A 17,739-nucleotide genomic window follows, 5' to 3' on the forward strand; every position below is an offset into this window, starting at 1 on the left:
GGCTTGAAAGGGAAGGAGCACCTTTTGACTTTTTGAACGCAAAATTGGCTAGAATTGAGAGTGGACGCCATGTCACGTTTGAAGAGCCCCTGATGTGACTAAACATTGAAAACCCCCCACAATTGACCCCATTTTGTAAACTAGACCCTTTAATGAACTTATTTAGCTGTGTGGTGAGCACTTTGAACCCCAAGGTGCTTCACAGAAGTTTATAACGTAGAGCCGTAAAAAAAAATCACATTTTTTCCATGAAAATGATCTTTTAGCAATGATTGTTTTATTTTTGCAAGTGTAAAAAGAGAAAATGGTTGACTAAAATTGTTGAGCACCTTTTGACTTTTCGAACGCAAAATTGGCTGGAATTGAGAGTGGATACCATGTTGCATTTGAAGAGCCCCTGATGTGCCTAAATATTGGAAAACCCCCACAAGTGAGGCCACATTCACACGTTGCGTCCTGTCCTGCGGGTTCTCCTGCAGCGGATTTGATAAATCTGGAGGGCAAACCCGCTGCGGTTATCCCTGCAGATTTATCGCGGTTTGTCCTGCGGGTTCCGCTGCGGGTTCCGCTGCGGGATTTTACCCCTACTATTGATGCTGCATATGCAGCAATATGCAGCATCAATAGTAATGTTAAAAATAATAAAATAATTATATACTCACCCTCTGATGTCTCGATCTCCTCGGCGCTGCAGGCGGTGGTCCGGTTCCAAAGATGCTGTGCGACCAGGACCTTCGTGACGTCACGGTCATGTGACCGCGACGTCACCGCAGGTCCTGGTCGCATAGCAAACCTGAGACCGGACGGCCGCGTGCAGCGCTGAGACTTCAGAGGTAAGTATAGCATTATTTTTTATTTTATTTCTTTTTTTTTTTACTCAAATATGGTTCCCAGGGCCTGGAGGAATAACCCGCATATTATCCGCTTACTTCCCGCATGGTGTGAACAGCGGGAAGTAAGCGGATCAATGCATTTCTATGGGTGCAGAATCGCTGCGATTCTGCACAAAGAAGTGACATGCTCCTTCTTTTTTTCTGCAGCAATTCCGCGCGTTTTTTTCCGTGATTTTCCGCAATGTGGGCACAGCGGTTTTTGTTTTCCATAGGGTAACATTGTACTGTACCCTGCATGGAAAACTGCTGCGGACCCGCAGTGGCAAAATCGCGGCGGTTCCGCGGTAAAAACCACATAGTGTGAAGATAGCCTGACCCAGTTTTGTAAATTAAACCCTTTAACAAACTTATTTAGCTGTGTGGTGAGGACTTTGAACCCCCAGGTGTGTCATAAAAGTTTATAGCGTTGAGCCGTGACAAAAAAAATCAAATTTTTTTCCACAAAAATGTTTTTTTAGCCCCAATTTTTTTATTTTCACAAAGGTAACAGGAGAAAATAGACCACTAAAGTTATTGCACATTTTCTCCTGAGTACGCCGATACCCCATATGTGGGGGAAAACCACTGTTTATGCACACAGCAGGGCTCAGAATGGAAGGAGTGATGTTTTGGATTGCAGCCTTTGATGGAATGGTCTGGGGACATCATGTTGCACTTGCAGAGCTCCTGATGTGCCTTAACAGTGGAAATCTCCCAAAAGTGACCCCATTTTGGAAACTAGACCTCCCAAGGAATTTGTTTAGATATGTGGTGAGCACCTTAAATCTCCAAGTGCCTCACAGAAAATTATAACGTGAAAACAAAAAAAGTCACAGTTTTTACACAAAAATGATCTTTTAGCCCCAATTTTCTTATTTTCACAAAGGTAACAGGAGAAAATAGACCACTAACGTTGTTGCACATTTTCTCCTGAGTGCGGCAATACCCCATATATGGGGGAAAACCACTGTTTGTGCACACGGCAGGGCTCAGAATGGAAGGAGTGATGTTTTTGATTGCAGACTTTAATGGAATGGTCTGCGGACATCATGTTGCATTTGCAGAGCCCCTGATGTGCCTTAACAGTGGAAATCCTCCACAATTGACCCCATTTTGGAAACTACACTTCTGAAGGAATTTATCTAGAGGCATTGTTTTATCATAATAACTATAATGCTTTTGGTTTTAGTGTATGAATTTATAATGTGGCGGTATGTGTAAGATGTGCTCGGTACATCAGATTATAGATGTGTTGTGTCAAAAGGGTATAAACTAATTTTATTAATTTGTAGATGTGTGGTACGCTTTGAAACAATCCTTAATGCAAAGGCCAGGTTTTTCAGGGCAGGTTTCACAATGGTACGTTGTGTCCTTTCAGATTTCCCTCTTGGAGCATACTCTGCACCGTTTTTATGATAGGCCTGTCCTTGCTGCTTGGGGAACCTGTCCTGGGAAATGTTGACCAGGGACAATATGGGCACTATCAGATTCAGAAGTACTGGGGCCCTCACCTCCCCGAGTGCCAAACATTAGGGCCTTGATGACTTCCTCCTGAAACTGAAGGAAGGTCCCCATATTGCCTGCAGATCTGAACAGCACAGAAGCATTGTACAGTGCCATCTGAACAATGTGCACGGCCAATTTTTTGTATCATTCTTTGGCTTTTCGCATGGCACTGTATGGTTAGAGGACCTGATCTGAAAGATCCACATCCCCCATGTACCGATTGTAATCCAAGATGCAATCTGGCTTTCAGACTTGTGTTATGGTCCCACGAACAGTGACAAGGGTACTGTTGTCACGGTGTATGGTGGTCAGGAGAAGGACATCCCTTTTGTCCTTATAATTGACCACCAGCATGCTGTCACTGCATTGGGCTCTGCTTTCCCCTTTTCTCAGCATTTGCCCAATTAGTGGCTTAGGGAGTCCTCGCTGATTTTTTTGCACGGTGCCACATGCAGCTTTACCTCTGGCAGAGAGGGCCTTGAAGAGTGGGATGCTGGTGTAAAAGTTGTCAATGTAGAGGTGATAACCTTTATCCAGCAGTGGGTGCAGCAATTCCCACACAATTTTTCCACTCACCCCCAGGATGGGGGGGCATTAAGGGGGTTAATTTGGGTGTCCTTCCCCTCGTAGACCGTAATACTGTGGGTGTACCCTGAGGTACTCTCGCACAGTTTGTACAGCTTTATTCCGTACCTGGACCTCTTACTGGGCAGATACTGTCGGAATTTTAGCCTCCCTTTGAAGTGAACGAGAAATTCATCAATAGCGATGTCCCTCTGGGGTGTGTACGCCTCAGCAAATTTTCTGCTGAAGTGTTCAACCACTGGACGAATTTTATATAGACGATCAAAGTTAGGATCCTCTTGGGGAGGACACTGCTCATTATCACTGTAATGCAAAAATCTTTGGATCCCTTCAAATCGTGTCCCTTTCATGGCCTTGTGGAATATCGGTGTACTGTAGAGAATATCAGTACTCCAGTACTGACGAATCTCTGTTTTTTTTTAATTATGGCCACATGCAGCACAATTCCCCAAAATGTCATCATCTCTACTGCATTTACGGTGGGTCCATCTGGCGTATGATGACGTGAGACTTTGGGTGAAAAATTGTTGGGCATACAGGTTCGTCTGGGCCACCATAAGATTTATTGTTTCCTCACTGAAAAAGAATTTGAAGAAGTCAATATCAGTGAGGCCAGTGGTGTCAAACTGGATTCCTGAGCTGCTCAAATCCGGAATGACGGGCTGATAATTTTCGTGGGGGTGCAATCCATACAGGATCGATGGCTACATGAGTTGCCTGGGTCCTAGGGCGCCTTGTTGGGGGTCCTTCCTCACCAGATGAGGAGGACTAGAGGAATGTGGGATCTTCCTCACTGGCTGAATCCGTGTCGGATGCAAGGATGGCGTAAGCCTCCTCTGCTGAATAGCGCCTTGTTGACGAATGGGCCATTTTTATTTTTTTCCCAAACCCCGGGGATGTGTATGTAAGTGGTGCTTTTACACGTGTAATGTGTGGGGCTTGTGTATAGGGTACTCTTCATTATAACAAAACAGAGAGAAAAAAGAAGTAGAGAGGTAAAATGTAGAAGAAAAAAATTGAAAGAAAAATCAGATTTAAAAAAAGTTTGCATAAAAAAACAGACGTTCACTACACTAATGCCCTCCCTATAAATTTATCAGACGCAAATTCTTTTTTACAAAAGAAAAACGGACGTCACCAACAATGTGACGTACGCTCCCCTAATGCACTTTTTATGCAAGAAAAAAAAAGCTACTTCCCTACCTATAAATCTACTCTGTACTTTTTTTTTCTAAAACAAGATCGGTCGTCACTAACTATGTGACGCCGGCTACGCTACCTTGCTATGTCTAAAACTATGCTGTACTAACTACTATTATTTTTTTCTAAAAAAAAAAAAAACTTGGACATCGCTTAGATTGTGAAGTTTGCTACACTAACTAGCTAAAAAAAGAAAAATTCCGGTGGTGCAGTCTCTGATGAGCAGCGATACTTATCAAAGCGCTGCGGACACAGGAAGAGCACGAATGCTCTGCGTGGGAAGCAGCGCACAGGAAAAAAAAGCACAAAAAAGTGCGCAAAAAATAAATTGCAGGGAGGAGACGGAGGGGGGCACTGGAACAGGGATGGGGAATGGGAAGGGGTGGGGGAGGTGCTGCTGCTGCTGCTGCTTTGATCACAGGAGTCGCACAGCAGGCAGCTGGCAGCAGAGAGAAGATCGCAGGAGTTCAGCACACAGCACAGGAGGGCAGGAGATCACAGGGATGATCGCACTGGCCACCAAAGGACTCCTCTCAGGTGACACAGAGGGACTTAGACCACCGCTCTGCACACCAAATCTGAGGTAAAGATGGCGTGCAGGGCGGTGATCGTTACTTTAATTTTACCCCTTTGGCGCTGATTGGCTAGAAGCTATTGTTCAGCCAATCAGCACCATAGGGGTTAATCAAGTGAGATGACGGGGTGATCACCCCACCTACTGTGACGGCTGTGATTGGTACTAAGTCACAGAGCGCGATGACCGGAAATAGCAGCGCCGTACTAGTACTGCGGTTTGAGGGAACACAGTTCCCGCAGAGCAGTACTAGTACGGCACATGTCAGGAAGGGGTTATGGTCTCCCCAGAGAAAGCACATGCATCAGATCTAATATTGAACTATTTCAACAAAGAAGTGTGCAAAAAAACTTGTTTTTTTTTACAACCTATACACTTTGTGATTTTGATAGTCGTGTTTACCTTTCTGGAGCCCTGACCTAAACCCAACTGACCATCTCTGGAGAGACCTGAAAATGGCCGTCCACCAATTTTCACCATCCAACCTGATGGAACTAGAGAGGATCTGCGAGGAAGAACGGCTGAGGATCCCCAAATCCAGGGGTGAAAAACTTGTTGCATCATTCCCAAGAAGACTCATGGCTGAACTGGCTCAGAGGGTCCTTCTACTCATGACCATGTGATAATTAAGTTTTCAATTTCAAATAAACATGCAAACATTTCTATCTTTTTGATTTTTTTCAGTCAAGATGGGGTGCAGAGTGTACATTAATGAGGAAAAAATGAACTTTTTCGAATTTACCAAATGGCTGCAGTGAAACAAAGAGTGAAAAATTTAAAAGTGTCTGAAAACTTTCCATACCCACTATATATATATATATATATATATATATATCCTCATATCAAAATTGAGGATTACCAGTATAATCAAATAGCTGAATAGAATTGTCTATTAAGTTTGCTGTCAATAAGCTAGCTACTCGGATTTAAGCACATGCAACAGTTTCACTAAGTTTCACTAAGTCCTCTCGACTGATCATTCATGTTAACAAATAAGGAATATTACCTGAAATAATTGATTGTAAAAATTCCAGATGTAGATAGGAGCGTTGCTCCTGAACCTGAACAGAATCTTACTGTAATACATTTTTTGGCATAAGGCACATCACAGATTGTCATGAATTAGATGAGTGAGCATCACTGCATCCCATTCCACCACTGGCCAGCACAAACTCAGTCCTTGTTGGCAGAGCTGGCATAAAAACAACAAAAGTTGCAATATTGTCACGTTGGGATCATGAACCTACTGCACCATGGCCCAGGTTTAACGTGCGGCTACTTGGTTTTCAATGGAGGGTCTGATGGTTAGGTCAATATTGAGCTGCAGGTAGCTGCCAGATACCAATGCTGGGCAGTGTCTAGAACTGTAGCAGATTCCAAGGGTCAGGGACTCTGGTTTGGATTTGGGGTACATGGCGCAATTGCAGATAGTGAGTTTTCTGGATTATTAGACACTGGTTACTGGTTCAGAGAGTGGAACTTCTGGATATAGGACAGTATTGCCACTGGACTTTGTGGCTTCTGGATACTATACAGGATGGCTGTTAGTAAGGGTTTAGGTTCAGACAGTGTGGCTTCTGGATACAATGCAGGAATGGAAAAGGTAGTTTCGGGTTCAGAACTACTTACTGGCAGCTCAAGTACAGGAACAGAATGGTTCATGGTCAGGATCAGGAAGGACAGATTTAGGGACCTAAGCACAGGGAAGCAGGTAGGGACAAACTGATAATGTACTAAAGTTGCTCAGGAACCTTCCAACAGGTGAAGGTGCCTTAAGTACTCAATGCCTCCCAGCTATTGGCTGTTGAAACAGCAGGAGTGCACCCACTGTCTGTTTAAGGATCAGGGGGTGCATGTGCGCCCTGAATACACTACCAGGAGATCTCCATGGCATGCAAAAGCCCTGGGACATGTGAGCCAAAGCAAAGGACGTGGCTGGGCGGCTGGGGTGGTGAGAATGATGGCATCCCTGATGTAAGGAGTTAGAGGAGGTATGCATTGTGCAAAGATTTTTCAATGTTTAAAAATATTTTACACCAAATTTCTGGTGTTAAACACTTTAATGAATCAGGGCCAATGTATTTTATTTCATAGCAGACAATTTAATGGAGAAAAGACACTTTACCAGACAGCCAACATTTTTCTGGATTGACCCAAGCGAATAGCAAAACTCTTTAGTTAAATTCGATTCACCTTGAATCAATTCACTAATCTCTAGCAGCCTGTACAGGCAGAAAAAAAGTAAATAGCCCAGAAGAGGAACAAAATAAAGTTTATCCAACAACACAGATCAGTGACACAAACCTACGGTCAGATTTTTGGCACAAGTTACACTAGACTTGGTGCATTGAGCTTCATAAATATGTCTTATTGCATTTTGGTACCTTTGTTTTTTTATTGCATTCTAAGTATGTTAAATTAAGTGATTTAATTACTACTATAACTACGTCTCTCCATTATGCCAGGACCTATAGCCATGACCAAGCCTTAAAAGTCTTTATGCACGCGCATCATTAGTTTGCGACATATTGAAAGCCTAGCATGAAGATGCCCAGGGCTTCAGCACACAGCAGCAATAAGAAAAGTCGTTAAGGACAGTACAGGGACTGAGAGCAGCGTTATTAGCTGGAAACGTAAGTGCTGAGACAAATAATAGTTACTTTTATTTTTATTGTGCTCTCAGACCTCAGAGTATAATAACGGAGAATTAATTTGCGAAAAATAATTTTGCTGTGAATAACATTTTTGGGTAAAATACACCAATTTTGCGTATTAAATCTAATCCAATTGGCTAATCTGTATTTATAACTTCATTCACATCATTTTAATTCGAGATCTTGGCTCAAATTAAATTCAAAGTGTATCTGCAGATAGTGCACCGTTGGGCATCTGGGTCACTCTCTAGGTTACAGCAGTGTTGCAACCTAGGTGGTTGTCATGAAGTTCTATGACTAATAAAGTTGGAAATCAAAGCAGTTTTCAAGCGTTCGAATGATCTAATCAGTTCAGCGAAAATGTTAATTTCGAATCCCATTATCAGTTTTGGACATTTTAATTAAGTTGCAGTGGATAATACTTGGAAGTAAAGTTCACATCTTTTTTTCCCTATCTTTTTGGTACATTATCAAACGAGTTTGTTCCTATCAATAAATAAAATAAATGAAAAAGTCTCCAAGAGTAAAAGCACCATATCTAGTAAAATAAGCTAAATGTACTGTACCATATGCTATGCTTGCTAATAAAATATACATTTATTCAAAATATTTGAAAAATTAAAACATAAATTCTATTTGCCTATTGACTTAGCGCAAAAATCTGGTCTCAGTATTTTTTTTTTGACACAAGCAAGAAACAGGAAAAAGTTGTTAGAAAGGGAGAACATTTTGCATTTCCATATAAAATCTGATAGAACTTAGCAACTTTTTTCGTTTGTCAGATTAAATATTAAATGACTGCTCAGAAATCACGTAATGCGTCCTTTTTTTAGCTAGATTGATATTTCACGCTACTCTTTGATGTTTTATGACACAGTTAAGCAAAGCAATAGAAAAAAACGTAAAAGATAAAGTTGTGCATACAGATCTAGCCTAATTTGACTATACAAATAAAGGACCATTTTGATATATTTTTTCAGAAATGTATCTAAATGAAGTGGATTACACTTGCGAACATTGCAAAAGCTATTGATCTTAAGTTGGCGGTCAGATTTTACTTTTCTGCGCTGTGATATCACAGTACTGAGTTACCTGTGTTCTTTTAATCATGGCTGCATCTTAAGATTGCACCCACATCAACTAGCTATACATTTTTTTTTAACTTTTGTATGGATTAGGCTACGTTCACATTTGCGGTGCGTCGAGCGCAACCGCGGCGACGCATGCGTCATGCACCCCTATATTTAACATGGGGGCACATGGGCTTGCGTTGTCTTGTGACGCATGCGACTTTTTTGGCGCAAGCGACGCAGCAAGTTGCATTTTTTTTGCGTCCAAAATCGGCCAAAAAAGGACGCATGCATCACAAAACAATGTGTTTTTGTATGCGTTTTGCATGCGTTGTGCGTTGCGTCGCCGATGCAACACACAACAACGCAAATGTGAACGTAGCCTTAGGGTACAAGATCTTCAACAACCAGAACCACTTTTTTTTATAATGTTTTGCACAGCAAACAGAAAAAATAGCACACAATGCCCATAAAGAGGTACTGTAAACATGTTCTATTAGGTAGGTTTTATTTTTTTCTCTCGTTTACTTACTATACGCAGACCATTTTAAAAAATGTTTCTTTCATAAACTGCCATTGTATTGTCAATGAATGTACAGTGAAAATTGCTCCTATGGTAACGTCTCCATCCTGAGAATATTTATATTCATACGTATAGTTCTCCATTGTTAGATGACATCCAGGAGCCGAGCTCGGTGACAGAGCAGAGCAAAGCATCATGCAGAAGAGCAATATCCAGCAGAGCCTCAGTGGAAGTACAATGTAACTTGACATCAGAGGATTAGTAAATAATCTTCTCTCGTATCCCAATGGCATGACAGATGTCAATTCTTAGTGAAAAAAATCATGACTGCACTGACAATGACAGAATGAGGGCTTTATATCTTTTTCCAAGTCATAATATAGACTACATGTATAATTTTATATTTAGCAAAAATGAAGGAAAAAAAAAGAATAAATAAAATAAGAACAGACTCAGGTGTGAGGAAAATATTAGAATGATAAATCAAATGAATTAAATTAAATATGAAGAAAAATAACAGCAAATGAGTTATGATATAGGTCACAAAGATTTGGTACTTTGCTGAGATCTGCGGTTCTATCTATTTGATGGACTATGGCAGACAGGTGTGTGATTTTTTTTTTTTAATGAAGTGATTAACCGGGGAAATTGTAGAGGACTGTTTGTTTAAATAAAGTATTTTTGTGTTTTTTTTACTGGTTTAGCAGAGCCCTAGCTATCTGTGCTCCCCAGATTACGCCTGATGATGAAGACAGCGGGACCACGTATTGTGATGCAGCTGTAGTGCAGTTTAGTGCAACCTCCACCAATGAGTGCTGGTGAGGGAATAGAGGTTGTACACTCACAGCGCAGCAACACTGAACAGCCGCACAGGTATCACGTGTGGCGAAAGAGTGGTCAGACTAGCAGAGTCAGAAACTGTCAGTAGCAGAAGTATCAGAGGTAACAGCAATAAGCGAAGTCAGAGCCAAGCTAGAAGTCAGAGCCAAACTGGAGCATCATTTCCAAAATGAGAGATGCAAGACAAAGTTGGGGTACAAGTCAGAAGTCAAAGCCAGTCGGGGAACGAGGTATCAGAGATGGAAAGCAAGAAGCAGGATACCGAGATAAGGCCAAGTAATACACTGTAAAGAAAACCACCAGATGAACACTAAGTTAGGGATAGGGAACATGTCTCACGCAAATAAGGGAAGTCAGAGGAAGAAGGATCACCAGGGTATATGGGTCAGCTGTTCTAGCCTGGAAGCATGAACTATCAATGAGGCTGCCCAGCAGACTACAGAGGACTGAAAAAGCCCAGCCAGCTCCAAAACGAGGCAGAAGGTGCTAACCCCTGCATGACCAGTCCAGAGAGAGGATAGCAGAAATCATACCCTGGACTGCGTACTGCCTCCTTTCCCCCACTAGCTCCATGGCCCCTTAATGCTTCGGAATCCACGTGCCTGTCATTACTGGCGTATCTCCTTGCATTTTTACAGCTCCAGCCTGATTGGGCATATCTTTACATCATTTCCAGGGTTCTCCTGTCTCACTTGTGGCTATTACTGTAGCATTTTCAGGTTTCTGTATGTGCTATGTATTATTCATTTGACCCTTTGCATAGGGACAGTTTACCTGTTATTTCTCCAGGTTGCCACTTACTTTTTGTTGAGCTGTATCATGTTAGCTAGCTTGTGGTTGTCACTGCCCATGAGACCTTTATAGCTTAGTTTGCGACTCCAGTTTTGGCATCCAGTTACATAGGGCACCTGTAGGTCCATACTTTTACTGAGACTCTGTTATGCTCGCTATAATTATGTACCGCATGGTTTGGTGGCTTTTTGATTACAGACTGTTTTGATTATTGATATTGTATACCTCTTGTATCTCCATATCATGGATGTGGGGAGGTGTGTTTGTTTTAGGTATGTTTCAATCTTCAGAATTTTGACAAAAATTGCACCCCTCTATCACACTGAAAGGCACACCAAGCAATCGGACCACATGCTCAATGAATAGTTTTGATAGAGTCTCAGCATTATGGAGGCCCACCAATGGTACAAAATATGCCTTTTTACTGAACCTATCATCAACTACCCAGAAAATGTTTTTTCTATTAGAGGGGGGAAGATTGGTGATAAAATCAATAGACAGATTAATCCATGATCTATCTGGAATTGACAGTGAAACCAATTCCCTGACCGGCCGGCTACAGGGGTTTTCTGAGCGGGCGCAAGTTTCACAGGAGGACACCAACCCAGTGACGTCAGAAGCCAATGAGGTTCACCAAAACAGCCTAGTGATGGCTTTACGCGTGGCAGAGATTCCAGGATACCCACCAAGAGCCGAGTCATGGAACTCCCGAAGCTGAACCAGCACAAAGAGCTTATTATCAGGTTTGGACAAAGGAGCAAGAGATTGGGCCTCACAAATCTCTCCTTCCAATGACGAGGACAAGGCAGCCACCACCACTCCCTGCTGAAGAATGGAGGAAGGAGGATCAGGAGGATATATTGGATCTAGGTAACGAGATAAAGCATCAGCCTTAACATTCTTGGACCCTGGTCTGAAAGTAATTGAAAATTGAAATCGATAAAAAAGGGACCACCTTGCCTGTCTCGGAGTTAAACGTTTGGCGGACTCGATGTAAGACAGGTTCTTGTGATCCGTAATGACAGTGATACGATGGACAGCCCTCTCCAAAAAATTCCTCCAATTTTCAAACACCAATTTAATGGCCAATGGCTCCCAGTTACCCACATCATAATTCCTCTCAGCAGAGGACAATTTTTTTGAACAGCAGGCACAGTTTCTTAGTTAGTAAACACGGTGGGCCCCTGAGACAACACAGCAACTCCCACCTCCGAGGCGGCCACCTCTACAATAAATGGTTTAGACAAATCAGGTCGAACCAATACAGGGGCAGTCATTAAACAGTTCGTCAAGGAAAAAAACACCGCCACAGCAGGAGCTAACCAGTTCTTGATATCAGTTCCCTTTCAAGTTAAATCCGTGAGGGGTTTGACCACCTGAGAAAACCCCTTAATGAATTTTCTATAATAATTAGCAAAACCCAGAAAACACTGAAGACCCTTGAAATCTCTGGGTTGCACACAATCCACAATAGCCTGTACCTTCCTAGGGCCCATGTGAAACCCCTCAGCAGACAAAAAGACTCCAAGAAAGGACAATTCTTGAGCAAAAATGAACTCTTCTCTGGTTTAGCTAATAGTGAGTTCTCACTGAGCCTTTGAAGAACTGCCTGGAGGAGGCCCATGTGACTCTGTTTGTCAGAATATATGAGGATGTCATCCAAGTAAATAACCCTGAAACGCCCAATAAAATCTGAGAAAACATGATTCATGAAATTCTGGAACACTGCTGGCGTCTTAGTCAGGCCAAAGGGCATAACCAAATTTTCAAACAAACCCTCAGAGGTGAGAAATGCAGTTTTCAACTCATTCTCCCCACACATACGGATGAGCCTTTATGCTCCCTTGAGGTCCAACTTAGAGAACCACCTGACCCCTGACAATTGATTGTTCAAACCAGGTATGAGTGGGAGGGGATAAGTGTTTCTTATAGTAATTTTATTCAGTTCTCGGAAATCGAGGCATGGGCGTAAACCACCATCCTTTTTCTTCACAAAAAAGAACCCTGCCACCACGGGACAGACAGATGACCGAATGTGCCCTTTATCGAGGCTATCAGAGATATACTCCTTGATAGCAGCCCACTCAGGGCTAGAAAGGTTGTACAAAGGGGCTTTGGGCTATTTGGCACCAGGAACAAGATCAACAGCACAATCAAAAGGGCCTCTTTCTCAGAGAACACATGCTCAAAGTCCTTCAGGTACTCCAGAATACCTTCCAGACTGACGGGTGACACAAGTATAGTAGTGAGTCAATTTTTACTACAATTAGGACCCCATTTAACAATGTCCCAGAATTCCCATTTTATCACAGGATTATGTAATTGTAGCCAGGGGAACCCCAACACCAGTCCTGCATGCAGATTGTCCATAATAAAACATGAAATATGTTCCTGGTGTAGGGAACTCACTTTAAGGAAAAACTCAGAAACACATTTGCAGACATTCTTAGCCAGTAGTGTTTTGTCAATGGCAACAAAATGAATAGGAGTCCCGAGCCTAACTGTCCCTAATTTACACTTGGAGTCAATAAAGTTCATGGACGACCCACAATCCACGAAGGCAGACGTAGGTACGGAGATACTCCCACAACAAAGTTCCACTTCCAACAAAACTTTTGATAATGTAGAAAAAGGTAACTGTGAGTCTGCGTGACTTCCAAAATAATCACCCAGACTCAGCCGCTTGGTAGTCGGTGGACAGAAGGGGCAGCCCTTTTTAACAATGCCCAGGATCTCTGCAGTAAAAACACATCTTTCCTACACATCGCCGTCTCCTCTCCTTCTCTTTAAGGTTGACAGCCCCCACCTCCATAGGTCCAGATGGAGACAAATCAGCAGAACCAGCAGGGAGTAACGAAACCTCTCGCTGTGTAGCACCTCTCTCCTGCAGCCTCCGATCCATACAGATAGCCTGAGTCATAGCTTCCTCCAATGAGCTGGTGGTGGATGGAAAGCCAGAGCTTCCTTCAGGTAATTTGACAGTCCACTCTTGAACTGACATCTCAGAGCATAGTCATCCCAGGACACCTCAGTGGACCATCGATGAAACTCGGAGATGTACCACTCAGCTGAGCACTTTCCCTAAACCAGACCCATAATAGTGTTGTCTGCCAACTTGAAATGGTCTGGTTCATCATAGATAAGTCCTAGGGCCTCAAAGAACCTATCTACCAACATCCTTTCAGGAGCAGTAGGGGGCAGTGAGAAAGCCCAAGATTGGGGACCCTCCCTAAGTAAGGAGATAATTATCACAACCCGCTGATTCTCATTCCCAGAAAATTGGGGTCTAAGAGAAAACAGTAGTTTACAAGTCTCCCTGAATGCACAACATTTATCTTTTTTGCTAGAAAAGGTGTCAGGAAGCTTAACTGAGGGTTCGGGAAGTGCAAAACAACATCTACTGAATCACCAGGTCGACTAACAGCATGTGGGGTGGTTCCATGAATGGTCTTAACAGTCTCTGTCTGCTTTTTTCTTACGTGAATATGAGACGTTGCTAGGGTCCGATGTTCCACTGAAAAATCTGGCACCATCTGTGTCAAACTGGACACTTGATCCACACAGTTACCAAGTGGATCCTTTTAAATGTGTGGTCAGTGATAATGTGATGCGGCTGCAGTGCAGTTTAGCACAACCTCCACCAGGGGGAGTTGGTGAGGTAAGAGAGGTTGCACCCTCACAGCGTAGCATCACTGAGCAGCTGCACAGGTGTCACAGGTAATGAAAGAGTTGTCAGACGAGTCAGAAATTGTCAGGAGCAGAAGTACCAGAGGTAACAGAGATTTCAGAGGTAACAGAGGTTTCAGAGATGGAAAGCAAGAGGCACAGTACCGAGCAACAAACTGTAAAGAAAACCACCAAAAAAAAAAAAAAAAGAAAAAGCCCAGTCAGCTCCAAAATGAGGCAGAGCGCGTTATCCCCTGCACAACCAGTCCAGAGAGATGATAGCAGAAAACAAACTCCGGACTGGATCATGACACGTATCTTTCTGAGCTCATGAATTTATTACTGAGTTTCACAGAACCTAGAAAAATTGGCCTAGATAATGATGGCACTTCCACAATTGCATATAAACCTATAAATATACGGAAGCAGATATCCAGTAGGTTTTAAAAGATAGTAAATTTTATTGAATACTAAATAACAACATTTAAAAAAAATTCAATGGTTAAACACAAGAAAAATGGACTTGCACACACAGGGATAGTTATACCCAATATTAAGAGCAATAAATTAAATGCCATTAAAGTTGTGTTACTAATATGATTTGGTCTAGAGGAGAAAAAGAAAAAATCATCCAATTCTTTCACAAAAGAAAATACTGTAAGTGCTTATAAGCTTCAATGTATAAAAAATAGCAGTTAATGAATTCTCAGATAATAGGTATTCATTTACATTTAGATTGATTAAATTGTTCCTGATGCTAAGTAGCAATATTAGTACATATTAGATCAGGACCGTTGTACATACATTTAGTACTTATAAGCTTCAACATATGAAAAAAAAGTTTTTAGAATCTCTGATGATATTAAGTCCAAATCCAATTGGATCAATTACATCATTAAATCTATTTTAAAGCAGAGTATCCAGTGTCTTAAAGGTAAATCAGCTAATAGTAATATTGAATCAATGGTCCAATTGAAAAAAAGCTTTTAATAATGGTAGGAAATAAGGGTTTTAAATCAAGGTAAACAGTAAAGCAATTGGTGCTTATATCTTCATATATAGAAGAAACTGCTCCTCACAACTGTGAAGCGCAATAATATATCTATATAGTAAAGGTGCAAATATTCATGCACATAGATTCTCAATAAAGTTACTGCCAATGAATTAGTGCCTAGACAGATATCAAGGTTTCAGCAGAATGCATATTGTTAAAGTGCACAGTGCCAATAGGTCACTCAAAGTTCAGTTGAGCAATGAGAGAGATATAAAGGTTCTTAAAATTTGAGGGTTTACATCAGAGGTCCCCAACTCCAGTCCTCAAGGCCCACCAACAGGTCATGTTTTCAGGATTTCCTTAGTCTTGCCCAGGTAATAATTGCATCACCTGTGCAATGTAAAGGAAATCCTGAAAACATGACCTGTTGGTGGGCCTTGAGGACTGGAGTTGGGGACCTCTGGTTTACATGACCTGGCTGCAAGGTGGCGCCCCATCTGACTCTAAAGGTACCGTTACACTAAACGATTTACCAACGATCACAACCAGCGATATGACCTGGCCGTGATCGTTGGTAAGTCGTTGTGTGGTCGCTGGAGAGCTGTCACCCAGACAGCTCTCCAGCGACCAACGATGCGGAAGTCCCCGGGTAACCAGGGTAAACATCGGGTTACTAAGTGCAGGGCCGCGCTTAGTAACCCGATGTTTACCCTGGTTACCATTGTAAATGTAAAAAAAGAAAACACTACATACTCACATTCCGGTGTCTGTCATGTCCCCCGCCGTCACCTTCCCGCACTGACTGTCAGCACCTGCCGGCCGTAAAGCAGAGCACAGCGGTGATGTCATGACGTCACAGCTGTGCTCTGCTTTACGGCCGGCCGGCCGGCGCTGACACAGTCAGTGCGGGAAGCTGACGCCGGGGGACGTGACAGACACCGGAATGTAAGTATGTAGTGTTTTTTTTTTTTTTACTTTTACAATGGCAACCAGGGTTAACATCGGGTTACTAAGCGCGGCCCTGCACTTAGTAACCCGATATTTACCCTGGTTACCAGTGAACACATCGCTGGATTGGCGTCACACACGCCGATTCAGCGATGACAGCGGGTGATCAGCGACCAAAAAAAAGGTCCTGATCATTCCCAGGGACCAACGATCTCCCAGCAGGGGCCTGATCGTTGGTCGCTGTCACACATAATGATTTTGTTAACGATATCGTTGCTACATCACAAAAAGCAACGATATCGTTAAAGAAATCGTTATGTGTGACGGTATCTTAACTGCAGCAGGTGGAGTGGAGTGGAGCATGCAGGTGTAAAATTTTCAAATGCCACTGTCAATCTGTCTGCACACTAGCAGAGGGGTGCCCAATGTTATGTGTCCATAGGAGCGCCTGGAACATGATGGAAGTGCACTCTTGGATTGCCATGTCTGCTGAAGACTCCTGTGGTTTTCATGACAGTACTCCTTTGAAAGCCAGCTTGTGTCTGGCATTTATAAATAACTGTTCAGTGTGCAATATGCAGTAATACTATGATAGTGGTGTATAAAGTACAAGTGTTCAGACGATAGCAGGTTCAAGGTCTCTGAAGGGACTAACAAATACAATAAAAAAGGGATGAGGAATCTCAGGCCCCCTCGATGACCTTTTATCAGGCCCTCGTGCAGATTCTCAGGGACCACATTCTTGGGCAGGGAGCTACATTTTGATTGCCACCAGCTTATTAATTTCATCTTGCTCTGTTAGCACACACACACACAGTGCTCACTATCACTACTGAACTCCGAACGGCATGCAATTAAAGATTATGTGCTGACACCAGTGCCACAGTCAGGATGCACTTTGTGGGAGGAGTTTGTACGGCCCCCAAAGGATGGTAAAAATATGCAAATTCGGCAATTGTCATTTATTACTCAATTTCATGCCGACTGCAAGAAGTTCCAATTTATTATTTATTCTTCTCCATTTACACCTTTGGCCTGGGACAGCTCATAGAATCTCATGGCTTTCAGTATCACCTTTATGCTGACGACACACAGATCTACATCTCTGGACCAGATATCACCTCTCTTCTAACCAGAATCCCTCAATGTCTGTCCACTATTTCATCCTTCTTCTCCGCTAGATTTCTGAAACTTAACATGGACAAAACAGAATTCATCATCTTTCCCCCATCTCACGCGACCCCCCAACGAACCTATCCATTACAGTAAATGGCTGCCCACTCTCCCCAGTCCCACAAGCTCGCTGCCTCGGGGTAATCCTTGACGCTGATCTCTCCATCAAACCACATATCCAAGCCCTTTCCACTTCCTGCCGCTTTCAACTCAAAAATATTTCACGAATCCGTTCATTCCTCAACCATGAATCTGCAAAAACCCTAGTCCATGCCCTCATCATCTCTCGCCTTGACTACTGTAACCTCCTGCTCTGTGGCCTCCCCTCTAACACTCTCGCAC

General features: G+C 42.7%; 1 protein-coding gene across 1 annotated transcript in view; it reads right to left on the reverse strand.

Annotated features, from left to right (window-relative positions):
* Positions 1-10,744, reverse strand: part of LOC138657482 (vomeronasal type-2 receptor 26-like) — a 121,619-nt gene extending 110,875 nt beyond the window's left edge. Inside the window, exon 1 of the mRNA XM_069745270.1 lies at positions 10,626-10,744. Coding sequence (XP_069601371.1) covers positions 10,626-10,744 — 119 coding nt within the window. The remainder of the gene's footprint in view (positions 1-10,625) is intronic.
* Positions 10,745-17,739: the final 6,995 nt, after the last annotated feature.

The sequence above is a fragment of the Ranitomeya imitator genome, chromosome 1, assembly GCF_032444005.1.
Source record: "Ranitomeya imitator isolate aRanImi1 chromosome 1, aRanImi1.pri, whole genome shotgun sequence".
Taxonomy (NCBI): domain Eukaryota; kingdom Metazoa; phylum Chordata; class Amphibia; order Anura; family Dendrobatidae; genus Ranitomeya; species Ranitomeya imitator.